The sequence below is a fragment of the Dipteris shenzhenensis genome, chromosome 31 (genome assembly GCF_047967505.1).
Source record: "Dipteris shenzhenensis isolate YYH24624 ecotype China chromosome 31, Dip_SZ_1.0, whole genome shotgun sequence".
Taxonomy (NCBI): Eukaryota; Viridiplantae; Streptophyta; class Polypodiopsida; order Gleicheniales; family Dipteridaceae; genus Dipteris; species Dipteris shenzhenensis.
This window is the reverse complement of record NC_141626.1, coordinates 5,231,053-5,258,590: the sequence shown is the minus strand read 5'-3', so window position 1 is coordinate 5,258,590 and position 27,538 is coordinate 5,231,053. Positions and strand designations below refer to the sequence as shown.

General features: G+C 43.4%; 1 protein-coding gene across 2 annotated transcripts in view; it reads right to left on the bottom strand.

Moving 5' to 3' along the window:
* Positions 1–10,791: 10,791 nt before the first annotated feature.
* LOC147880941 (HECT-like ubiquitin-conjugating enzyme (E2)-binding protein) overlaps positions 10,792–27,538 on the bottom strand; it is a 28,750-nt gene continuing 12,003 nt past the window's right edge. The window contains exons 3-5 of one of the 2 annotated variants that reach the window (XM_087369907.1): positions 23,283–23,753; positions 20,902–21,246; positions 10,792–11,405 (exon numbers count right to left, since the gene is read on the bottom strand). In XM_087369907.1, coding sequence (XP_087226033.1) covers positions 11,246–11,405; positions 20,902–21,246; positions 23,283–23,753 — 976 coding nt within the window. In that variant the 3' untranslated portion in view covers positions 10,792–11,245. The remainder of the gene's footprint in view (positions 11,406–20,901; positions 21,247–23,282; positions 23,754–27,538) is intronic. The other variant, XM_087369906.1, reaches the window with a different exon arrangement.

Sequence of the window (27,538 nt, the reverse complement as noted above, 5' to 3'; positions counted from 1 at the left end):
AGACTTAGGATCTAGCTTCTTTCGAAGCTCTTTTGGCACATGTGCATATGCCTCACACCCAAATATACGAAAATGAGAGTAAGAGGGCTTCTTGCCACTCCATGCCTCTTCAGGAATACCACCATCCAAACTCTTACTAGGTGATCTATTGATCACATGCACTGCAGTCTTCATTGCCTCAGCCCAAAAACCACCAGAAAGACTTGCATTGGAAAGCATGCATTGCAACCTTTCTTGAATGGTACAATTCATCTTTTCTGCAACTGGATTTTGCTCTGGAGTATGAGGGGATGTGAGCTCCCTCTTAATCCCACGTGTATCACAGAAATGTTGAAAGTCATGAGAGAGATACTCTCCACCATTGTCAGTCCGTAGGCATTTAAGCATTCTACCTGACTGATTCTCAACCAAGGCCAGCCATTTCTGAAATACCTGGAACACATCACTCTTCCGAGCTATAGCATAAGCCCACACGTTCCTAGTTGCATCATCAATGAATGTCACATAGTATTCAGCGCCACCTAATGACCGTGTAGGCATGGGACCACATACGTCTGAATGCACCAAATCAAGCATTTCAAACTCTTTCTTTCCCCTTCTTTTATGGGCTGATTTAGTCTGCTTCCCATAGATCTCCATCAGAGTTACGCACGCTTGAATGACACATCTCGATGAGTGCTTTTTTACCCTCATGCATTACAAGTGGTGAAAAACAAGGAAAAATGCATCGTTGATGATGCAAATGAGAGCCGATGGGCATGGTACTTTGCATAGGCCTTAAAGTGGGTAAGATTAAGGACCCTAATAAAACCATTAGGGCCTTAAAGTGGATTATACTAAGACCCGTGCAAGGTTTTGTGCCCACCAAAAACACACATTCAAATGAGGCATCCTGATGTGTATTTTTAAACCCTCATGCATGACGAGTGGTGAAAAACAAGAAAAATTATATCGCCAACCATGCAAATGGGATCTAATGGGCATGGTACTTTGTAGGGGACTTAAAGTGAATGATACTAAGGCCCATGTAAAGTATTGTGCCAATCGGAGGCTTCCATGTTTGAATGAGATACCTTGATGTGTGTTTACGACCCTCTTGCATGACAAGTGGTGAGAAGCAAGAAGAAATTTATTTTGCTAACCATGCAGACAAGTTACTGTTCATGGGCCTTAAAGGTGGTGATTTTAAGAACCGTGTAAAGTACCATGCTCATCAAAGCATGCATGTTCGAATGAGGCATCCTAATGCGTGGTTTTTTATCCTCATGCATGAGGGCTGGTGAAAAGTAAGGAAAAATGTGTTCTTGACCATGCAGATGATATTTGATGGGGAACTTTTCACACACTTTAAAGTGGGTGAGATTAAGCTTTTTTAAAGTACCATGCCTATTGGAGACTCGTACATTCAAATGAGGCACCCCAATGCATGTCTTTTGACCTTTATAAATGATAGGTGGTGAAGAACAAGAAAAATGCATCCCCAATTAGGATATTGATATCCCATGACTAAAATACTTTTGTAGAAGTCTTAAAGTGAGTAATATTGAGGGCCATGCAAAGTATTTTTCCCATCAACGACTTGCACATTCAAAAGAGGCACCTCAATGCGTGTTTTTTGACCCTCATGCATGATGGGTGGTGAGAAACAAGGAAAAATGTGTTGACCATGCAAATGAGATTCAATGAGCACAATGCTTTCCATGATCCTTAAAGATGGTGAGATTATGGCCCCTTCAAAGTATTGTGCCCATCAAAGACTTGGGACAGGGAGAGAGGGGATCCAAGGACATGAGAAACCGAGGGTGTGTGGCAGGGGGATTTGGATTCATAGTGCTAGCCAACAACTTTTTTAGCCAATCAAAACAAAAATTTCAAATTCAAGACATTTCTTCATCTCACAACATACACATCTTTTAATTTTTACACTAAATCATTCAAAATTCTGCCCACTACTCTTGGTTTTCCTCAGTTCCCAGCTTGTGTAAAATACACTAAAGGAATAAGTTTTTCTAGCACTATTTGGGAATCTAATTGTGCTTCTTAGCTTCAATCTTTTTCTCCATTGACACAATGGCCTCCTTTAGGATCAGGTCCTATGGATTCATGTCAGAGCCGCGTAGAGCAGGAACCAGGTGTGACCCAAGCAGCTTTTTCCAAGATGCCACTATTTCAACCACGTTCTACATCATGCAACAAGAGGTTAGGGACTAATCAATTTTGAAAAGCATGCAAATCATGTTTATTATAGTTGAAAATAAAAGATCAAAGCATGCAATAAAACTTGAGTTGCTTCATGAGGGGAGGAGAACAACTACTTATCTCAACATCATATGCAGTTTCAAGGACTAATTTCTATGTATCCAAGTATTGTTGTTAACTCTTGCAAGGGGTCCCTCTTTTTAGACAAGAAGATAAAAACAACCACCACTACTACAACCATTTGCATAATTTGTGATAGTTATTACGAAATAAATAACATAGATTTTATTTTTGCAAAATAAATAAAAGTATTGAAGTAAGTGTGGATAAAAATGTTGCCAAGGAACCTTGACATAAGGTCGATATAGTTGTTGATATGAGCATTAATATATCAATACATTGAGACTTATGATGATAATTATATCAATGCTAGCAATTTGGTTTTTCAAAAAAGGATAGATCAGGCTAAAATAGCCTGTGTGCCCTAAAATAATTACATATATATATATACAAGGATTTCTCAAAGGAACATTGTTATAAAAATTCATTCCAAAGTGACATTTAAGGACAAGCTGACCTAGACTATCACAATAGCTACATGCTACCCAACCCTAAAAAGGCTCCACCAAGTGCGGCATGCCATCCTTACTCATCATTGGAATTTGATATAGTCGCCTTTCCTCTACCCACCACCACTCTCCCTCCCCCTTTTGCCTCCCGACCTTAGATGCATTCACAATCACTCTCATTTCCTGTACCCCCACCCCCTTCCCCCCACTTTTGCAAACAAAATGGAAATTTTATTATATTTTTGTTTGAGATACTTTTTGTTATTCCCATAATGGTTTTTCCAACTTGCAAAAGAGCTCAAAGTGCCAGAAATAGGATATGCTATTGTATTGGCATTGTTGGCAGCTAGATACTTTATACATATAGAATTCTTGAGCTTACCATCGGTACAAATTCATATACCAACAATACCAGTATACCACCAATATAATGATTGATACCAATGGTATCCGATGGACATCACCATAAAATGCATGTTCACCATGGGTAGGTCAACATGTCCATGGATATCGAGTCATCCTAAATATCAATGTGAATACAAGGTTAGGGGACGTTTTTACCACACATGATTAAGTGATTACATGAACACGTGATTATGACATGGAAAGCCCTGTAAATTGGTATCTTTTGTGTCTTTGATATGTAGACTTGTGTGGATGACCTTGACATCTATGATCAGTAGCTGCCAGACATGGAGAGGAGTAGTGCAGGGGGAAGTGGTGATGACAAGGATGAGTCACAAGACCCTAGGGCTCTATTTTTAGCTTGATGATGAAGGCAATGACTCTCATGAGAGTTAAAGGAAAGAAGGAAAGAGAGTGAAGTGAATGCATATGGGGGTGGGACACAAAAGGGGGAAGAAGAGGGGTGTTGGGTAGAGGACATGAGAGAAAAGAGAGTGAAGGTGAATGCATATAGGGGTGGGATGTGAGAGGCATGAAGAGGGAGGAGAGGAGAGGAGTTACATCTCTAGCTAACCATGGTTGCCAATAGCTAGCCCTACAGCTAGGGGAGATCCTAGAGGGCAAGGCTGTTAGCCTAGGGTGGAAGGTCCTAAGGCTAATGTTAAGAAATACCAAATGGATATATTTGGCCATGGCATAGGCTATAGATGAGCAAGATATTAGCCTGAGGGCTTGGTGCATGTGAATTTATTGTAATATTAGTACATGAATTGTGGATCTCTACCATAGGTGTGGTAGGCTGGCAAGCTAGTCCAATTCCTCCCTTGTAGAGAGAGGTTCGTGGTATGTGATCTGAATATCTAAGGCCATATAACTTATGTGTTACCTCCTTTGGAGTGAGCTCTATGGTTGCGTGGTCAGTTTCAAATAGTGGTTCATATAGTTTGGTTCCTAATCTCTGGTTCAATGAAAATCATTGGGAATAAAAAGAAGAGGTTGGGAGTGGAGCCATTGTCTACTGTTAATTCTCCATGTCATAAATTTCATAAAGGCCAACCAAAGCTTTAACAACCCTCTAAATTACTAACTAACCCTACCAAAGCTTTAACAACCCTCTAAACTACTAACTATGCCTCATGTTAACATTAAGAAGTCTCTTGCTTGATGTATCACCTTATTTTTTATTGAACTCTAGAACTATGATCACATGTGATGTTGGGGTCCAACTCCACTTTAGTTGCTTCAATTTGCAGCATCTCACAATGACATGTAAGGTCACATCTATTAATATACCCTTAGCATATTAGATCTACATGTAAACAAGAGAATCCAAGGAATGGCTCCTTGAATGTTGTCGATTCACACCTCACAGAATGAGAGAGACTGCTTTGTAGCTTCATTTTGTCATCCAAGGCTTCTTCATCTTTAGGTGGATCATGTCTATGTTGCTCAAACCATAATGCACTCATCTATACTACACTTTGTTATTAATCATAATTGTTGTTGGCATTGTGTTTGCCTTGTTTACCTCTAGGGAAATTAATTTCCTAACATCTTGAAATGACAAATCGAGAACCAATGCTAGGAACCTAGAACATGTGGACCTAGAACCCCTAAACCTCGAACCTATAACCTAGGACAAGAAAATCTAGCTTCAAGAATATCCAAACAAATATATTGTGGACACAAACAATTTGGAACCAATGAACATGGCATAGTAGAGTTAGTGAGCTAGAACAAGTTACCTATGAAATCAAAAAAAAGTGAGTATGGAACCAAGAACTCAATTTGTAGAATTTGAAACAAGTGAACATGGACTAAGTGAACCCAAAATCTAGAACTTGGAGCTTGGGTTAATAGAACTCGGAACACAGAATTCAAAACAAGTGAAGCCAGATTCTAAGGTAAATGAACCTAGATTCCAAGGTAAGTGAACCCAAGTGAACCAAAGTCCACTTGTTTTGGATTTGAGGTTTTTTGGGTTCACCCGAAATCCCAAACAAGTGGACTCAGATCACTGAAGTTTGACCCCAAAACTCCAATCAATTGAACTCAAAAGCCAAAACAATTGAGCTCAGTGGATGAAAACCCAAAACATAGAAACCTAGAACCCAAACCAAGGTACACATAACAAGTGAATCTAGAGCTTGAAACATAGAACCTAGAACAAAATGAATCTAGAATCTGAAGCCCGTGAACCTTAAACCTAGAACCATAGAATGCAGAATCCAAATCCCAAAACTCGTAAACCATCCGAAAACCAATAAAACCCAAACCCGATGTATGTATGCAAGAAAGATTCTTCTCTTGAATGCAAATCAAAGTATCAGTGAACTAGTGTATGTGCATGAGTGCGTGAGTGTACGAGTATGCATGCATGTGCACATGCATGTGGTTGCGTGCATGCAAGTGCAAATGCGCATGAATGCGCATGCTCATGTGTGTGAATATGGGCATGTGCATGAGAGAGAGAGAGAGAGAGAGAGAGAGAGAGAGAGAGAGAGTGCACACGTGTGTGTGTACGCGTATGCGTGAGAAAGAGAGCCAAACTTATCCATTTTTCTTCTTCCATAGGCAAGGGAGGTCAACAATCCCTCCTAGCACTATAGGAAGGGATTTTTTGCCCTAAAGAAGTCCAAAAAAAGTGCACTTACATAGCATAGGTCCTTTCTTTTACTAATCTTTTTTAAAATATGTTCTCAAGCACCTGGTAATCCCTTCTTAAGGAACTTTAAGATAATATGTTTCTTGAGGTTAATACTTGGTAATCCCCCCTTAAGGCACATCAAGATAATCTTCTAAGAATATTGTGCCTCCTGAGGTCAACTAATATTTTCATTAGTGGTAGCTAGCAATGCGCTTTAGCGATATAATCAATAGTCGTAGAATAAATGTGAGAGTATGTGAACATCAAACCAACAAATCTAGAGCATGTAACAAGATCAACAAGGAAAATATGATTCAAGTATCCATGCCAATCGATGCCATCACATTCATATCTCCTAGGTTCCAAAATTTATTGTCAAAACAATTTAGCTTCCTGTATCCTTAGTGGAAAGAAAGGGTTTGTATATATCAAAATATTCATTCCCCTTGAAAGAGTAGGGAAAATGTAAGATCAAGTATTAACTTCTCTTTTAGCTCTTGTAATCATCCTTCAAAATTGCAAAAACGATGATGTATCCATGCTGCTCCTGTGGTGTTGCACCTAGTTGAGTTAGGGGAAACTTTTTAATCCTAGATTCCCTAGTGATAGAGGATCTTAACAAGATGTTAACCCATACAAAGTACAAAGCTAAAATCATCACAAAGATCTCCTCTCTCCTTCAAGAACTAAGGTAAGAAAGGCATACAAACAATTATAAAAACCCTTAAAGTTTAACAAAAAGGTTGTGGTTTGTATTTTCAAGTATAATTCGCATGAGTAGCTTGTTGCTACCGCTGCTACCAACTCGTAAAGAAACCATCCATTGTGGGGGTAGTTTTCCAATTTAAGTGCACAAGATTGCACAAGCCCAAGCCATTTTATATTTTTTCCCTCAGGCTCATCGAAAGTGGGGTTGAGATTTTCAAGGAAATCTGAACCATCTATCAAACAAATCCTTTGCATCCATACCTATAGTAGTGCAGATTTTTTAAGTAAATTCATAAGTAAAAATTTCAAGCCATCTTGGTATTGTTTAGGTGAACATTATAATGAAATGATGTACAAGGGCCCACATCTAGTCAACACTCTACTAATAGAGGGTGGCACACTTACCTACCATTTGTACATGATTTTGTCCACATGGACAAATATATATTGTTGTTTAAACATCTCTATTGTGCATTGTTCATTTACTATTCGCATATCTACCTAGTACACACCACAGAAGTGAAGTTGGATTTGAATATACCACTGTGAGTTCCAACTTCTTGGGCTCTCCATGCTTTGAGCTTCCACTGCATGCGAAAGCGTTGGCCTAAGAAAGCGACCTCTCCCACTCTTTCTATTCTAACATGGTATCAAAGCCCTCAAGGAGATTCACGAGTGGTGGGAGCTCAAAGGCAACCTTGGGAAAGCAGCTCTTGATTCAGCTTGTAGAAATCAATTTCTATGTCTAAGGACAGGTGCCCTTGCGAAAAGTAGGGTGACTTAGATTCGAACAAGTGTACAAAATTCCTAGCCCTTTCATTTCCTCATGGTTATAAGGTATCACATTCAAAATTTAGGAAAGTAGGTAAGCCTGATGGTCCAAATTATCCTTTGTGAAAAATGAAGGTTCGAAGCCACTTAGTGGTGAAGATGAGTTGGGAGATCACTACACGAGTGGAGCTAATGCCACAGCCCACCATGACCACGACCACTACGATTGCGACTGTGGTTATGACATTGGCGGCCCTTGTAGCAATGGGAGACTAGGTGATGTGTGAGACAGAGGCCGTGGCCATCATTATTGGCACCCTACAAACTAATGGTTACCAAATATTCATCTTGTAGATATTGCTTTTGGTGTCTAGACCATCTTGAAGGACATGTACGAGGAGACTAATGATGCAAGGATTCTTGACCTCAAGATAAATGGTACAACATGCAAATGAATGAGGGGGATTCAGCACAAGAATGCATCACCAAGATGAAGGTGGTGACGGACCAACTCTCAGTGCTTGGTCAAGAATGGCTATGCCCATGCTAAGCACGCTCTCAAGAACCTGCCATGAGCTTCGTCTCACGACTATGATTGCAAGGCAACGGTTGGCACCAGTAACTTTACTGCAGCTAGTGCCTTTGCCTCTGCAAGAGGAGCTCAAGAGAAGAAGTATGATGGATTTGATGACAAGGGCTTTAATGTCAAGGATAAGACAAGGCATAGGAGGGGCAAGCCTAGCGATGGAAAGCCCAACAAGAATGACAACTCTGAGGATGACAAGAACGCTTTTGATGGTGAGAACAAGAAAAAGAAAGACCACCAAAAGAATTGCTTCTACTATGACCTACTAGGACACTTCGCAAAGGACTACAAGAAGAAGAAGGTTCAATATCAAAAGAAGTCCAATCAGGAATCAAAAGATACAAAGACGTCATCAAACATGGTAGCCAATGAAGAACTTTTTGTGGTGACATTTCCATGCTTTACTGAGGTACAAAGAGAAGGCTCTTTGGAAGGACCTGAGGATTTAAGGTCAGATGGAAGCCGTGACCCTGAAGTGGGCAATTCAAGATTACACATAGTGCCTCTTTGAGGTACAGGGCTTGTTTTGAAAGCACGCAAACATGTAGGTGGATCAAGCAGTATATGCATTCATTGTTTATTCAATTAAGCCTTAATAGCATGTCGTGGGCAAATTTTGTAATTTTTGTTTCTCATGTAATGAAAGGTTGGGAGGTGTATGCCTTCGTGGAAGGCAAAAGGGGAAGTGTGGTGCTTCTTCAAAGTGTGTAAGGCAAAAGGGAAAGCGTGGTGCTTCTTCAAAGCTTGGAAGCGAGTTGTTGGAACGTGGAGATTACAAACTTATTGAAGCCTTAGAGATGGAGACAAGAACATCTACAGGTGCAGAGAGTGATGAACCCAAAAGAGAACTTGCTTGAGGGCTCATGGTCCATGTTATATGGAGTTATACTTGGGCTGGGAGATTTGTGGTTGGTTCTTCGGATCCAGAGCTTGCCAGAGAAAGGACAGGTTCAACCCTCAGGAACACGACGCTTGGAAGACTCTAGGCTGTTCATTTGTTGTGAGAGGGACAGCTGGATGATGTTTGCATCAAGTTTGCTTGAGATCATTGGCGGGTTCGTGATTGGAGTTGGTGGTACCATGGACTTGTGGTACTACCAAGATTATACCTGTGTACCATGATGGTTCTCTTGTGCAGGACTCAACCTGGAGGAACGAGAGCTGCTCGTTGAAAGTCAAAGGACGGCGATGACTCCGAGATGTTCCAAAAGGCTTCTCCATGGGAGCTAATGGAGCTTTTCATCAACGTGTTGGGATTGGCCCACGATGTATCAGTGAGAGGGGTTGTTGAGTTTAGGTGGTCACCTCCCCATTTGTGGGCCACCAACTGAGAAGACCATGGGGGAGGTGCCCAAGCATAGGTTAGGTGCCATCTAGGCATATTGATTGAAGCTGCCACATGGGCAGATCTAACAGAGAATGAAAGGCCGCCACATGGGCAGCACATGGGCTGCCATGTGGGCAACAAGTATAATAAGATTGAAGGGCTGCCACATGGGCAGCATTCAGGCTGCCATGTGGGCAGCACAAGAGAGCTTACCTGGCTATCATTGGATGCTGCAATGAGCAGTGAAAGTCTGTGTGGCACCTGGTGTTTGTTTGGAGCAGATCTGATGCACAGAAAGGAGCTGAACAGGGTCACATGATCAGGGCTGCCACATGGCAGTCAGGTGCTGACTTTGAAACTGTTTCACAGGTGAGAGCAGAGTTTGGAAGATGCTGCAAATGGCTGGAGCAGATTGCACAGCAGGCCGAAGCACTATAGACAAGGCTTGGAGGTATGTGAGCCTGGGGACTGCATGACCAGTAGACAGGCAGAAAAGGCAGATGTGGCAAGTGGCAGGAGGGCACAGGAAATGGGCCAGTCCAGGGGGCATCTACCAGGTCGGCCAGTCTGTAGGGTTTACGGACTGGTTTGGCTAGAAGGGACAGTTCAGTCCGGTATTTTTGGCCAGCCTCCAGCCTATTAAAAGAGCCCTTCCAAGGCTCATTCTTTACTTCAGACTGGAGTCATATTTTGGGCAAATAATCCTGCCTCAGGGAGTCGACTAGGGACCAAAGGAAGGTGGCTGTTTGCAGCAATCAGAGATCTCATAATTCTTCATCAAGGGGCTAGAAGGGACAGTTCAGTCCGGTATTTTTGGCCCAGCCTCCAGCCTATTAAAAGAGCCCCTCCAAGGCTCATTCTTTACTTCGGACTGGTCATATTTTGGGCAAATAATCCTGCCTCAGGGAGTCAACCAGGGACCAAAGGAAGGTGGCTATTTGCAGCAGGGAAGACCGAACCAGGAGGGACTTGTGCCTCAGGTTGGACTGCCTTCACAGCAGCAAGGAGGTCAAGGATCTGGAAGCAAATACTATCTTACAACAGGCTGTCCAGAGCAGCAAGGAGACGTGATTGTGGGGCACACATATGAGGCCCACAAACTCTAAGGGAGCAACACATGCCGAGTGTTAAGGAGAGCAGGTTTCGTGTATATAGCGGCCACATCTAGTCAGCACTCCATTGGTGGAGGGTGACACTCTAAATGTTTTGTATATGATTTGGTCTGCATTGGACAAATATATAGTTCTGTTTCTGCATCTCTCGTACATTGTCATTTACTGTTTGCATGTCTACTTAGTACACACCACGGGAGATATACCACTATCTGAATCCCTTTGTTTTGAGCTTCCGCTGCGTGCAGGGAGAGTTGGCCTATGCAAGCGACGTCTCCCACTCTCTCTTTTCTAACAAAAAGACCTTGTAAAAATTTTAATAGTGTTGATGAGGAAAGGAAAAGACCTTCAAGCAGTAGTCAACACTATTGGAATATGCGTTTATGGGGAAAGACCTTTCAGCAGTAGTAAACACATGAACCTAAGCTGAACAACGAGAGCAGAGGCCTGAAATGACATGAATCTTATTGTATTTGCAAAGTATCCACCTCTGCGCCAAAGACTCACCAAGGATATGAGGTCAAATTTTACAGCAGATAGAGCCACAAATTTCAGTTGAGAATTTGGCATAAAGATGCCTATACAACTATCTCATTTAAGGATATGTATAACATTTTCAGGACCATATGTTGAATTTTCAGTTGAAAATTTGGCATAAAGATGCCTATAGAACTATCTCATTTAAGGATATGTATAACATTTTCAGGACCATATATTGAATACAGTTGCCCCTTTGGGAGCTCTACCAAGTGGAACTCTGACTAGCGTATTACATCCTCAAGGATACGGTTTTCTCATCATGCAGCAACAAGTTATAAAAAAACTCTGGTCTTACCAGACACTTTGGGATTGAGAAAATCCGAATCATGTGCTTGCACATTGCATCACTTATAAACAGGCCCTCCAAGAGAGAACCCTTATTTATACATGCAAAAAGGACAGTTGGAAATTCTGGAAGGACCCAGAAGAACAGGGGAAAAAGAAGCTGTTGGCAAAAAGTTCTTTTTTTAATCTCTCTGCGACCTCCTCAAGCATATAGATACATTCTGCATCACGTTCCTGCCCCCACAGCTCTGACAACCTGTAAAATCCAAAAGGTGCAGAGTCAAGTTTTTTTTAACCCAGAAAAAAATCAGTCAATTACATTTGATATGGCACATAATCTGAGAGAGAGAAGTCAAGCACTGCAACTAAAACGCCTCTGTATGTCATAGATCCTACATAGCATGATCGAAGAATCATACCAAGTGGAAGCAATCCTGATGATGTGAACATAAACGCAGACAACAGAAAATCGTTTGGATAGAACATGTATAACAGGCAGGTACAATATTCTCTTCTTGCTCTAGCAATATCCACACTTTACAAAACTTCAGGTTTCAAAGCATGGGTTTTTTGAAACCTGCCAAAGGTTTGAAAATTGCAGCTTTCAAACCTCAGGGTATTTAACATTTTAGAGGTTTTTCAAACCTAGCCAAAGGCTTGAAAAATACAGCCTTTCAAAACTCCACGTATTTCATTGTTAGAAACATCATTGCAACCGTTTTCTAGCCAAAGGCTTGAAAAATACAGCCTTTCAAAACTCCACGTATTTCATTGTTAGAAACATCATTGCAACCGTGTTTATGGCAGTTGCAAATTCTCACATTTAATATAGATTTCATTCCTTGCCCCCCCATGCTGCAAACTTGAGTTTCTGCATCCTTCTTGACCAGCAATACACTAACCTTGTAGACTTGATCTTCCTCCACATCACATGCCACAGAGGAAAACAGATGCATTGTGAATATCATTTGCAGTAGCCAGAAGAGGCACACAGTTCTGAGTTCATGCCTTGAATTGATAGCTTGTATTGGCACAAATGTAGGAGGAGGGAGGGACCCAAACAGTCTCGACATGCTAATCAGCAGCAGCCATCACTAATTTCCTTCCTAGACAACGCCAGCCCTCACTAAATCCAAAGCATTTGTCAGACGATATCATCTTGTCTATCCCCACTCAACGGGTGGAGTTAGTCCCATAGACAACATACATAGGTCCAATCAATGTACAAAAATTTTGCCTCTCTTGTGGCAGTTTTGAAACGAATGCTCCTGATAGCTTTCATTTGGCAGTTCTTATCACCAACCTTTAACGAAAGAATCCAAATGTTAAAGAATGTAAGATCGCGCTAAACCTAGTGCAACTAGATAAACATAAGAACTACGGAGGCTCAAAGCACACTAAATAAGACATGAGAGGGAGATTGCAAATCTATATCTCTTGCAATTTTTGTGTTCTCAACAATACATGATAGGCTTCTTATATAGACTGAGCCTTTAGAATAGTCAAACCATGTGGGATCCTCTCATCCACATCTCTCCTTGTGGATATCCTCAATCCACATCTCCACATCATGTAGTCCACATCCTAGGGTGGCTACTTTAATTCTTTCTTCCTATACCATACCTTAGCCCTTTAATCTATGTGCTCATGGCACCATATCTCTCAACACCTCCCCTTGGTGCCATGATCCTTTGGCTACTGCAAGGTGGTCAGATGTGAGTTACATTCCATCACCTCCCCTTAGTGCATGCATTGCTACTTAAGGTGGTAAAGTGTGGCTTTTACATGTCAATACCTCCCCTGGGTGCTTTCATAGCTACTCTCAGGTGGTCAGGTTTGATTTACAAAACATAGGCAAAGTTGGCAAGGTTTTTGTTTCTCAATACATTCCATTGATGTCACCTTTTGGCTCATGGCTTGATGACGACTCGTTTGCTTCTTTGTTTGGTGTAGCTACCTGCATGATGCTTTGTTCTTCCATGTGCCTTGATGCTTTTTGTGTGGATGCCATGCTTTTTGCTATGGTCATCTCATACACTTGTGCTTGCGGCTTGCTGTGTACATTCATGCTTTGCTTTTCCATTTGTTGCAAAGGTCTTACCAATTGATTTCTTTCAATATTGGCAGTGTCTAATTGCATACAATGATTCTGACATGACAGACGCGTAGAGCTCGAAAAGACGATCACTTTTCCTTTTTGGAGCGTGTGCAAATTCTTCCTGGATTGCAAGTTATGGCTTGTTGAAGCTTTTGTGAAGAAGAGGGGGCCTTGATGTGGCTTGGCTATTCACATGCTGCTTGCACGACTGTGCTTGGCAGGGGCTATGTGCTTAGGTGGCACTACTGATTGTGCATGCTTATGTGGCAGTTAACCAATATTGAACTAAAACCTAACCCTGGTTCAGTGTGAGTTACTTGACCATTGAGCAAACCTAGGGTCAATGTGACTTCACCTTGGTAATTGGGATAAGGTGCCACGTGTCCACTTCTAGACCAACTATTTAACCACAATTCTACTTCGCTTAGCTCGAGTTGAATTTTAACTGCCACATGTCAATGAATGGGAACCGTATGAGAGAGTGGAGGATAAGGTCGTTTGTTGCTTAGTTGTGATGGAGCGGGCTTCTGGCAATGCAGGAGCTGTGTTTGCCTATGCATAACTCATTGTGAGGCGGCTGGAGACCGCTCACAGGTGCTGCTCACGGATGTTGCTCATAATCCAGCGTCGCCCTTGGAAGCATGGGCTTGGATGGCGGTGGGATGGCCTTAGCTGCAAGGCTTGTAAAGCAGGAGGGTGGTCAAGCTGTTGTAGACCCATTTGCGCACCCGGTGAGGCAGAGAACTGGCTGCACAGGCGCTGCAGCTGTGTAAAGACCAAGAGGGGTTGGAGCCACCTTGAAAGCAACGAAGATAGAAGGCGTTGGTCGAGGAGGGAGGCTAGAGCTTTGGTGTGAACTCTTTTATCACAGCTAGCGCCTTTCGCATCACTATGGATTACTGCTTGGTCTGTGAAGCTGTGAGCCTTGCGTAGGCCCAAGAACTCCATCGTTGAGACTCATGCAAGATATTTCCAAACTTACAAATTTTGAGTAAAAAACGACCGATGCAGTTGAACAAAATCATCCCTGCTCTTCCCTCTCTATCTTCATCAGAAACTACAACTCAGAGAGCGCAATCTGAGCTCTCCGAAACTGCCTCTTTCAGACGCTCCCCTCTTGTGTTCGTTGATGTGGCCGCGTAGTATGTTGTAAGAGTTGTACCAGACGTTGCTTGATTTGTTTGAGTCCCGCTATGCCGATTGGATTTCAAATAGCGTTGGTTTGGGTCATAGAGTTGTGGCACTATCGCTTACTGCAGAAGGTCTCGTAGGTCAACGACGATCATCCAATTGAAGAGTTGCATGTCGAGAGGCATTGGTTGTTGTGCTCGTTATTCCCTTGAAGCCTTTGTTTGTTGCTGCTGCTGAGTAGAGGAGTTGTTGAGAAGTCGATTGGCGCTGTTGAGTTCCTGGCTCTACCCATCCATTGTTGGCTGACTTCGAAGCTGCTGTGGAGATCTGCATAGATGTAGAAGCTATGACTCATCGCCAAGAGCTGTTGCGGGTCTAACGTGAGTTTTGTGTTGCAGGTCGTAGGAGCTTGAAGGAGGCAGAATATGTTGTAGCCTAGAGTCCCTCTCTCTAAAATGAAGCATTGACTTGAACGAACAACTCAAAAATCTTTCTCTCTCTGCTTTACGAAGAAGAAACAAATCTCTCTTTCACACTCTCAAACTCTCTAAGAAGAAGAGTGGCCAAAAACGAAAATCTCTAATGAATGGAAATGCACGATAAAGATTTCTCTAGGACTCTCAATGTAAGCTATTCTAGGATTAGCTAACTAGCTCTGATACCATGTTAAAGAATGTAAGATCGCGCTAAACCTAGTGCAACTAGATAAACATAAGAACTACGGAGGCTCAAAGCACACTAAATAAGACATGAGAGGGAGATTGCAAATCTATATCTCTTGCAATTTTTGTGTTCTCAACAATACATGATAGGCTTCTTATATAGACTGAGCCTTTAGAATAGTCAAACCATGTGGGATCCTCTCATCCACATCTCTCCTTGTGGATATCCTCAATCCACATCTCCACATCATGTAGTCCACATCCTAGGGTGGCTACTTTAATTCTTTCTTCCTATACCATACCTTAGCCCTTTAATCTATGTGCTCATGGCACCATATCTCTCAACACCAAATACTATGGATCGTTACCTTGAACTAGGTTTTGCAAGCAAACATGCCCTTCATGGCACTGCTATATGCATACGAGGTCATCACTGTTCTCTGACACTCTGTGAGTGAAACAATGTCTGATCACCAATTAGAACTCTTCCTTTGAAGTATTGACTTTCGACTCTTCCTTGGGCTTTTATTCTTTGTCCTTCTCTTTCTTCTGGTCAGCCTCCATCCTACAATCCTTGATTATGTGACCAAGTTTGTCATAGTAGAAACATTTCCTCCTCTTTTTCTTATTTCCACCATCGTCAAACTTAACGCCCTTTGAGTCACCATCTCCTTGTGGATTTTCCCATGCCAGGTTTGCCACAGCCAAGCCTCGTCACCTATCACAGGCATCCTTATGCCATGGACATTCTACAGTCAACACAAGTTGCCACGCAGGCAGCCAGGTCAACTACTATGCAAACATCTGCACAACCACACAGGCAGCCTTGCGTAGTCAGCAATAAGCACACAATCAACGCCACATCATCGCAGGTCAAAAAAAGAGTCGACTTTTGGTCAAAAGTCAACGCATTGACTTTTTGCCGTTCCCTTTTGGCCAGCCTGGTCAACGGTCTGCGTTGACCAGCCAACTAGGGTCAACAGTCGACATTGACAAGGACGGCCAGGCTGACCTAACAGCCTATAAAAGAGCAGCCTTTGGCCCTCATTCTCCATCCAGCCTTGGGCCTTCTAGTGCTCAGCACAGGCAGCTAAGAGACCCAGCAGCAGACCACCAAGGTACCTACAGGGATGATCAGTGAGGACTCTCCATAGTGTCTAGTCTAGTACAATTTTGCAGTGAGGGATTCAGCCCCTCATACAGTTGTATTCAGCCCTTTGGGCATCCCTATATTCAGTTACATATTTCCTCTTTGGAGGCCCACTATATGTCCCTAAACTGACCCTCCCTATCTCAGGAAAGAAAACTGAAGCTCTAATAACAATGTAGCGGGAGATAGACCTCACTCTCTCTCCTGCTCAAGACTAACTAAAACTGATAGATGATGCACTCCATACACATGTTGTATGGAGTGATGCTGTATGTGAGTGAGAAAACATGTTGATAGAGAGCAGCATACAGGTAGCTTCAGCCACTCTAAAGATAGGGTCGCACCTACGCAGGCAGCGGACATCATCTTGGGGGCCCGATGGTGACACCAGTTCGAAGTCCGACCATATTTTCAGAACCAAGGCTTAGATGTCAAGATCCCAAGCCATGGTTCCAAGTTCATTGCCTGGCTTAGAGGTGTTCCACCTCAACATTTGATTTCAGTGATTCAAAGGGCTCGAGTCAGGACTCTGCACGACACAGTACTACAGTGGGACCAGGATGTCTCTCTCAAAACAAATCTTCCTCCGTCCCTATCACCTATATGCACTGAGGAAAACCAAATGGAGCATCATCCTGGAGCACTAACCCATAGCCAATATCCTTACCACAAGATAGCACCATTCCTACAGATCAGGCTTCGTGAACTAAGCGATCACCTCTAGATTCATGAACCAGGCATTCAGATCAAGATTTGTCATCCAAGTATATCACAGACAATCCATCCGTCAGCATGATGTGAGGCCCCTTATGCATCCTTATGCGTTCGAATCTTAGCAAAAGGGGATGTCACAAGCATCCTTATGCCGGACATTCTACAATCAACAAAGGCTGCCATGCAAGCAGCCAGGTCAACTGCCACGCAAACATCCATACAGCAACGCAAGCAGCCTTGCGCAGTGAACAATTAGCACACAGTCAACGCCACAAAAACACAGTTGACTTTTGGTCAAAAGTCAACGCATTGTCTTTTTTCACCGTTGACTTTTGGCCAACCTGGTCGTCGGTCGGCGTTGACCATCCAACCAGGGTCAACAGCCTGCGTTGACCCTAGCTGTCCAGGCTGACCTAAAACCCAATAAAATGTCAGCCCTTGGCCCTCATTCGTTATCCAGCCTTGGGCTTTCTAGTGCTCAGCAGAGGTAGCCAAGAGACTTAGCACAAACCAACAGGGTAGCCCTTGGCCTACAAGGATCATCAGTGAGGATTCACCTCCTCTCCACACTGTCTAGTCTAGTACAGTTTTGTAGTGAGGGTTTCAGCCCTTCATACATTTGTATTCAGCCCTTTGGGCATTCATACATTCGAAGGCCCACTATATTCTCTGTCACCTAAGAAAATAAAGAGTAATCTTTATTAGAAGTGACTCTGGTCAAAGAATGGTGAAGTTGGTTAACCAAGAATAAGTTTTATTGTTTTTACTTTTGCCTTGCATTGGTAAAAAGAGAACCGTGGGGACGCCCACAAGGGACTAGAAATAGTCCAAGAACTAGAATGCATGCATCAGACTAATCTCTAATAGGTTAAAGGGTTGGTATTTGTTTGTAGTATTGTGTAGGACCAAGAAGAGTGCAAAAAGGCCCAAGAATTAAGGGAGGTGCAAAAAGCAGGTCCTACAAAGCAAAAAGCACCAAGAACGTGGGTGCCTACTTTATGGAGGACCCCACAAGTGAAAATCAGCAAGGAATCCAGCACACTTTTTAATAAGAGCTTCCTAAAGCTGATTTTAGGGGAAGCTCTGCTTTCTAAGATCTGGGCTTAGAAAAAGCTAAAAGCTAGCCCCAACTTATTAGAGAGCTCTTATTTTCGGGTTGGAGGCTAAGTCTATAAAAGAAGAGCCTCAGACCTACTGTACTCAGTTCACGCTCCTGTGAGAGCCAGTTGTACAAAGCCTTATTATATTGCAATAAAGACCTTCAGAAGGGATTTTGGGGGGGGGGGGCAGCCCTTATTTCTAGGCCCTAGTGCTGTATTTTGTTCCTTTCCCGCCTCTCCCGGTCCTCTATCTTGAAGGCGATTTGAATCCCACAGTCCCAGCATGTTTTCCAAGGAGTGTACGGAAATTCCAACGCCAGGCTTCTTGCTTTGGATGAAGCGATTTGATCTCCAGGCCATCCGTGGGCTCCCTTGTTGCTGCGATTCCTGTTCCAGCCTTCTTTCCCTGTTGCGATTTAAAGTTCCAGCCTGGATTTGTGCCTAAAGTACCGACAAAGTGCTTCCAGGAGACCCTGTGTCAATTGTGATTTGATTTAGAGGCTATTTGTGAATTGCGATTTCATCCCAGAAGTATTTTCTTGCTGTAAATCAGAGTTAAAGGCTGTTTATAAGGTTTGGTTCCAGTTTCATTCTCTCCCTCTGATTCTCTCACTCACATCCACAGCATCACTTATGTATTGAGTGCATCATATATCAGTTGCAGTTAGTGTTGAACAGGAGAGAGAGTGAGCCACTACATCACCTCCATCGCCATCATAGCAAACACAAGTGTCTCATTGTATTGGGCTGCCTTTATCTCAGAGGGAACACCTTCCTTCAACTCAAGGGGATCACAAGAGTGTCACCTTTGGCTCTGCTAGCATGTTAGATAGGACCACTCACCTCTCTCCAACCTGTCACTCAAATAGTGCAAACGTAAGCTGAAATATGAACCCACAGCAAACGAATGATGGCAAATAAGTCAGTTCATCTGTCGCTCAAATAGTGCAAAGGTAAGCTGAAATATAAACCCACAGTAAACTGAAAGTAACAGCAGCAAATGATGGCAAAATACGTTGGGAAACCTGCCCAAAGGAGGGCTGCAGATATCCAGCAGATGCTGGGCAAAGATTAGCCGTGTGAGTGGCTATGACAAACTGACACCTATAGGGCATGATCTTCACTCCTCTCATTGCCTTAAGGAAAGGGCTTTAGTGAGTTCTAGATCAGGCCATACAGATCTCTATATATAAGGGTAAACCCCCCATGTAGAAAAGGGGTAAGGAGCAGAATTAGGGAAGAGGATAGAATGAGCAGAAGGGAGAGAATAAGGGGGAAAGGAAATAAAAGGTGAAGGAGTGGGGAAGGAGAGAGAGGAAGGGGGGGGGGGGGGCGGGGGCAGAGAGAGAGAGAGAGAGAGAGAGAGAGAGAGAGAGTAGGTACGTAGTAGGAGGAAGGAGAGTAGGATAAGATTAGAGGTCACATCAAAACGTGTGTACAATGGGAGTGAGGTCGGCTTATGTAGTCCCTTCACTACTTAGTCCTAACCCATAACTTAAGGGTATTTTTCACTTATTTGCAGACCTCTCTGACTTTTCCCCATGACAGAAGCATTCACTGTCCCCATGACAGAAGCATTCACTGTTTTGCCATATAAATTACGAGTTAGATGAGCTGTTGGTGCATTGCATTTCTATCTGTGCTCGCCAGCCCAAATGCTAGGAACTGAAAATCATTCTCATTAAACAACGGCCATGGTACCTTGCTAACGGACATATTGCAAAAATGGTCGATGGATTGAATCGCATTCCGCTTGCTGCCTTTACCTGTTTGCTGCTCATCTGCTGGTGCTTTGCCCGTGCAAGTTTTGCCTACGCTTCTATCAAGTGCTGGAGATGCAGTCAAGCTAGGGCTGTCTGCTCGCCCGTGAGGAGGATTTGGTCAGTCTCCACTTGAATGATCGCTGCAACAGAGGTCTCTCTAAATGAAACAAGTAGGTAGAATTTGAGCATGGGAGACACCTCTTTCCTGAGCTTGGAGCTCTACTACCAAAAGGAGTGCTATGAGAAGCATCTGTTGTCTTTGCAAAAATGGTGGCAGCAGGGAGGACAATGCTGGTGTGTGTTTTTTTAACTCAAACGTCTAAGATGCCTGAGCCAAAAACAAGCTGAAGAAGGTGCAAGGAGCTTGGTCTCTCATACCAATATAGAAAAGGGGATATGGACAGAATTAAAAATGTGATAGCATGAGCGGGAGAGAGAGGAAAGGGTGACAAATGAAGGAATGGGGTAGCGGGGAGAGGAAGAGCTGTGTGTACGTGTGGGGAGGGGCCGAGAGAGAGAGAGAGTGGGCACGCAGGAGAGGAAGGAGGAAAGTAGGATAAGATTAGAGGTCATATCAAAAAGTGTGTACAATGGGAGTGAGGTGGGCTTATGTAGTCCCTTCACTAATTAGTCCTAACCCCACTAACATAGGCTAGTTTTGGCCTTCATTACACATCATATGGGCCGACTGGCTGCAGACTGCACGCTGACCCAATGGGTCTGCTCTGGCAGACCAGATCTACCCTGTTTGAGGGTGGCTCTCCCCCTTTGCTGCCCCTTTTACACTTTTAAATAGGGCCATAGGCCAACCAGATCTGGCCACCATTTGTCAGCGCGGACTCTCCAAAACAGACCTATGATTAGAGCATTAGAACTTGGTGTGTCCCTTAGTCTCCTACCCATACTCCACCCCGTATGTCCTCATATGGTGGCTCGCAGGTAGAGCGGTGACTTCCAATACATACAGCTCTTCATAAGGGAGTATGAATAGTAATTTCAAGATCCATTGCATAAAGCATACACATTGATATCCATCAGGCTTATAACACTTTACATAGGGTAAACATTTCAGGCTTGTTCTGTACAATTGTCAAAAGGAAGACATAAGTAGCTTTATTAGATTCAGAGCAACACCTTATCTCATCCGCAGTAAGGCCAGAGCAATCCAAAAACATCAGCTTTAAACTTGGTTTAAGACATTTGTTGCCTCCAACTACCCCAAAAGATTCACTACCACTTCTGCACTTTGGTATATCTTGTCCTCTCATAGGAATCGAGTATTCACTTAGTGTTTCCGCTGCACTAGAACCAGCAATTTCCACACAATGGCCAGTACAAATAGAAGCCTCATAACTCAAAACAACAAGCTGTAGCAGCGGCAATTTGGAGCTTAAACTTCGAATCAAAAACCTATATGCTGCATTTTCTTCTGTTCTTGCTTGCAGTTCTTTTGCTAGTACCTGTTCAAACAAAACATGCCTGCATCCATAATCGCATTGTGTTAAAATTCTTAAAGAAATACATGATTTTAAACATACTGTGCATGGCAACAAGATAGCTATCTACATCATAAAATTAAAAAATAGTAAACAAAGAATTTAAAAGTCAGGGTTCAATACAGTAATAGTGTTATGGCAACTGCGAGGCTTACATTATTATGAGTCTTCATACATCACACACAATGAAAACTAATGGCTCCCTTCTTTCTTGGATCGAAAATTATTTTTGTTGTTTTCTGCTCCTCATACAGGTCAAGGATGTGACCATTTCTGGCAATATGGGTTTGTACAAAGCATCCTTTTTTATAAGCAATGCTGTGTATATGTGAATCTCAGCAAGCTTGCTTGCATATTCCCATTGCCCCTTCTTGCTTTCTTTGTAGATTCTATACATTGCTGTCCTAATTCCCACCTTGTCTTTGAGCACTAAGGACGTTTTTTATGCAAGCACCCCATCTAAATGTAAGATGGCATGCCCTTTATATACACTAATCTAATGACTGTAAGGTTCATGAGGAATCCATATCACTTGTTTTTGCAATGCCAATTTCCTTTCCAATTTTTATTCAAATCTTGACTTGCTACAAGTTGTTTGACGCTCAAATGATGAAACGTTAAATTTTAAAATGTACTTAATCACCATTCGCTTATAACTTTTGATTTGAAATACCCTGTATTGCACTTAATGAAGCCATCAAATTTGATTGCTTATGTTCATTTGTTGATGGAGGCTAAATCCTTGTAAGAGGAACAAAGACAACATTCGTCTTATCAATTCAACTTCCATTCAATCCAGGCACTTCAAAAGCAGAATGTGTATGCTTCCATGGCATACATTTTTGTGACCTTGAGCATTAGCTTGATTTGGAACCTAGAATCTAAAACCTGGAATCCAGCATAATCTGAATTGATGAGAACACAAAGGAAAGCCCTTTTGCAAGTTTTACAATACACCACCTCTCTGCTCGCACTGGCATGTATTCTATAACATATTGACGTAGATCAACCCCCTCCTTAAAGCACTAAGATATACATTATTGGTAACCATATAACAGAGCATTTAAACAAGTGAATCTGAACCTAAAGAGGTCACCTGACCTTTTAAAAAACCAAGTTTGGACGTCAATATGATCCAAACATGATCCTACCATAGAGAAGGAACCATTTCATGTTTAAAAGTTTTGTGGAGAGAGAGCGTGCCACCTCTCCGCTCGTACTAGCATGTGTTTTCTGATACACAATAATGTAGTTGATTTGACTCCCGTGGATCCAAACCTGAATATTATCTGAACCTGGACCTCAACATGATATATGTAGTAAACATTACTGAGTTATCAACCAATAGATATTCCCTTTCCTTTTAAAAGTTAAATCTAATTTTGTTTCGTTACAAAGATTCAAAAATGTATCACCTTCATTGTGTGCATTAAACATTTACATGACTAACCTATACTTCCCCCTGATGCATGAACTTTATAACACGCAGGTCAAAATCGAGTGGATGAAATTGCCAAGTTCCACAATATCAAGATTCATGATGATTTGTCTTTATTTGTGTATATTTTGAGCTTTAGATTGGGAATTAATAAACTCCCCCTGATATTACAAGGGGGATTATGTCATGATTATACGCCCATGGAATGTCCCATGTCTACAACTGTTTTGGTTTGATTTTTAAATATTGGTCAGCTGCTTAATAATGTAGATATACATCACAAAATTTACAGAGATGAATCATCACATGATCCTAGTTTAAATTTTGTGGGGTCTTTAAGAAGTCCACTTAGAGAATAAAAACAATTCGATTCATAAACACCTATCCTAAAAGTAAAATCATTAGTCGTTGCCTTGGTGGAGGTAGGTTGCACCTATAGATTATAAGATACAAAAAACTGCAAACTTCTAAACACTACTGCATTATTCCTGCATTACAAAGGGCAGAACCAGAAGGTGGACAAGAAAAATATGAAGCCAATAGCAACTCGAATGCAGCATCAAAATGTAATTCCCATGTACCTGTATAAAGTGGAAGGGCTACCATCAACATTCGAGGTCAATATCTGGTATCTGAACAAATGTAATCCCTGCCCAACTGCATTGGAACCCTCCTCCATATTAGGATAGGCGCCAACTAATGATAAGCAATCAGCACAATGAAGAGGTACCCAGTGTGTGGACTTGTTTTGCTCACTTGCCCAAACCATGAAGCCATTACCAAAAGATAGGAAATTAGACTTTGATAGTTGCCCTTCATTGTTATCACCAGCCTTCAAGGAAGCTGACTCTAAAAGAGCATCTTGAATAACATCTTCAACATCTAGAAAGAAAGTCGAAGAGCCAACAAGGCATCTTCCAGGCCTTAAGGAAAGGCTTTTCTCATAGCATGCACTGAGAAACTCTGCTTTGGAACCAAATGAGCAACAGCATGTACCAAACCAATGCTCCACAATTTCACGCCACTCAACACAAGGCAGCTGCACAAACTCCCTGCATTAGCCAAATCCATCTACATAAGAACTAGGTCCCACTCAACTATACCATTGAATTGATAGACAAGGTTAATAAGGTAACTAATTATAGAAACAAAGCCAGTGCTGCACAAAAATGCTCTTTATGTTGCAAGTAATGTGCAAGAGGATGCATTTGCTTTGTTTATGCTCAGATTTTACTAGGCTTGCAAACCCTGCCAAGGCATTGTGACCAGATGATACATCAGCAGGTCAAGCAACATCAGTGTCAATGTGATGCAATGGGTACACAACCAGACAGGTCTTTCAAAGTTTAGGAAGCCAGTTGGGGTATCACCCACGCTTATACCCTTTCCTTGGAAATTGACATCAGCGTAGTGGGTCTACTCATTGATGTTTTTTTCAAAAACATTCTGTATACTATCTAATTGTTGTCTTGTGCATTTAGTATCTAACTCAAAGATTCACATATCACCCTTCCCAAGGTAAGCATCTTCATGGAGATTTGGTTACCAATCACCATATTCTTGGGTCTAAAATGTATTTTAAAACAGAAAGGAGAATACTGCAGGGGAGAAGAAGAAGAAGAAGAAGAAAATATTATCGTCCTCTGAAGACCAAAACCGGCCTATGGGACTTGAGCAATACAATATCACAAGTACATGAAAGCTCCTCCCGAAGATGGGAGGGTGGAAAGAGAAACCACCTTCTAGGATTCAGGTGGATTCCTATGCTTGAAGAGCTTATACACAAATGTTCCTAAAGCTGAAGGTGGTTTCATGTACTTGTGATACTGTATTGAGAGAGAGAGAGAGAGAGAGAGAGGAAGGAAGGGTTGGGCATGTCACAGGCATCCTCACCTCAACATGTTTTGATACAAAACGAGTGGTGATGGATATTAAACATCAAATGTAAATTTTTAAACAAAGATGAGACAAGATTAGCACCAACCATGCATTCAGCACATTTGAATATTTTTTGCTTCACTTACCGGAGAGCCGACAAACACTCATGATTTCATACAAGACAGCAGCCCCGAAGGTGCTGAGTATGAAAAAAACCGGAAAAGGCTGAAAGAAAGAAACCGGCCTGTTCCAGAGAAATCCAGCTCACTGCCTAGGGAATCTCTGGAACTGGGGCTAACAGCCAAGTGGGGGAACTATACAGCCAGCGAATCCCTCGCGGAGTGAAGATTGTAGAAAACACCTACAAGCCAAGCCTTGTAGAAACGAGCACGCCTCTCAATAGTCGCCCTGGAGGCTGGAGTCCCACGCTCCCAGGTGGACTGTAGAGTGTAGATGATATCCTGCCAGATGGCAACTAAGGTAGCCAAGGGTGGAACCGGGTGCTCTCCCATCACAAGACTGCAGCGAGCAACCCAAATGTTCCAAGCCGTGATGCTGGCTACCACCTCCCAAACACTATCCTCCCTAGGAAAGGGAGCTATGCTGTCAGGGGGAACTGCCTCGTGGAGTGCAATCCTCTACATTCTCTGACCCTGTATCCGGTAGGCTAGGGAGATATCATTAATCTGAAACGCGTGTCCTCCCTCTGTCAACCAAGCCACCATCCCCCAGGTGTAGTCTCTGTGAAGACTCTACATACGTGTCATGATCCTGAGGGCTCTCATCCAGATCCTCGCTGCACTATGACAACTCCATAGGCAATGCGGGATAGTCTCCAAGACACCATCGGAGCAACAATGGCACTGCCCCTCTACTCGCATCTGCTCTAACCATGGGCCGATGGGCAAGCCTTTGTGGACTACCGCCTAGCCAGAAGAAGTATGAGATCTTCATCGGCCGCAAGCTGGACCACACCTGCGTCCAAAACCTGGAGCGCACATCTCAGGGCACTCTCTGAGTCACCCAATGTCTCTCCCTCGAGGGGTTCCACCTCGACGAGTCCATCTAAAGCCTCTTGCCAATCTGTGTGGTGTAGGAAAAGAAGGGCAGCTCATCTACCGTCTCAGCTAGGCCACCCATGGAGTGCCATAACCACTCCCCCGGATCCCACTAGACCTCCCTTAGGGGTCTACCCTGCCACAGCCAAAGGTGCCATCTAGAGGCATCCTGCTCTGAGATACTGGGAGGGTCAATGTGCCACTCCTTCCCCAAACGTCCTACCACTCTGATCATCTACCAATGAATCCCATCAAGACTCCCATTCATCTCAGGGTCACTCTCAATGAGTGGCTGAAGTAGGCCTCCAGGTCCTACATGGAAGAAGCCGGGGTGCATGCTGCCGCGCTGCATCAACATCCTCAAGGGAACACTAGTACGGGAAAACTGCCCCAACCATCTGCTGTCTCTCCAAACGTGAAGTCCTTCCCACCAGGACTCAAGAATGGCTACATGGAAGAAGCCGAGGTGCATGCTGACACGCTGCATCAACATCCTCAAGGGAACACCAGTACGGGAAAACTGCCCCAACCATCTGCTGTCTCTCCAAACGTGAAGTCCTTCCCACCAGGACTCAAGAATGGCTAAGTCAACCTCGCCCATCCGCTACCCTACCCCTCGCAGATGCGCTAGGGCGTCAAGCCTCGCCTCTGTCTCCATAGGTAGTTTGCTCTAACGACCAAAAGACCCTGCTCGACCACTATCCCGCTGTGCCCAACCAATGTGAGTTCGTTATCTTGAGCATACGTCCCTCCTAATCTCTGACCTCTGGGTGCCACATAAGGGACTGGCGCTCAAACTCCTCTCTACATCTGGGCAGAGCACGGATTAGACCCCCTGCCAGTCTCTGCCAAACCCTGTGAAGACTCCTCATCAAGAAGGAGCCCTTGCCCGTAAGGGGGGCCTCTGAGAAGATCCATCTATGTGAAGGCTACCACAGTCCCCCAGTGCGTGGGGTGTTCCTCAAAAGCCCTCGCTGTAAGAGGAGCTTCCAGGGCTCTGCACCTGGGGTGAGGCCACGAACCAACAACTAGCCAAGAAGGGCCCTGATCTGCATCTCTGGATCAATGATACCCAAGCCTCCTAGTGCCTACGTAGTACGACCGTCTACCAAGCTACTCCGGCCCTAGTGTTCCTCGTGCCGTCTGAACCTGCCCAGAGGAAGTTCCGTACCAACCGTCAGAGCTGCCCAATGCATCCTCTGTGAAAGCACCAGCAGAAGGCAATATACTAGGCCTTAGCAAGAACCTGATTTGCCACTAAGACACGACCTGCTAGGGAGAGTTTGACCGAGCTCCAATAGAGAAGCTTGTATCGAACACTCTCAAGGACCAGGGCAATCTGACGCTCTACTGTGATGTCAATACCCACCTAGCATCCAAAGTATCTCGCTGTTTGGCCCCGTGGTATCCATCTGAAGCCAAAGTCACTCCCCCACTCACAAATCTCTTGTGTCTCCTCAAAGCCAATGAAGAAGCCTATGGATTTCGTCCAGTTAATCCATGCCCCCGAGGCCTCACAGTAGATAGCCAAGGCGCCTCTGACTCTCTAGACTCACTGTAGTGCCCTCAACATACAAGACCGTGTCATCTGCAAACTCCGAGTCAAGGAGCTCCTCCTCCTGTCTGATTGGGAGCCTCAACCCTGTGAAATCCGCCACCTGTGATCTCAGATAGTAGCCCAAAGCCTTTGCCACAAACAAGAAGACGAAGGGAGCTAGTGGACAGCCCTAGCAGACCGAGCGAGAGAGAGGAAAGGCCATCGGCCTCCACTGTTGGATATCTAACCTATCTCCCCCTTTCGGGATCAAACAAATCCATCCCCTACTCAAGGACTGACGGAGAAGACCTGTGTCGAAAATCTCCTAGCAAGCTAAACGGTAACTGCAAACTCAAGACCTTGG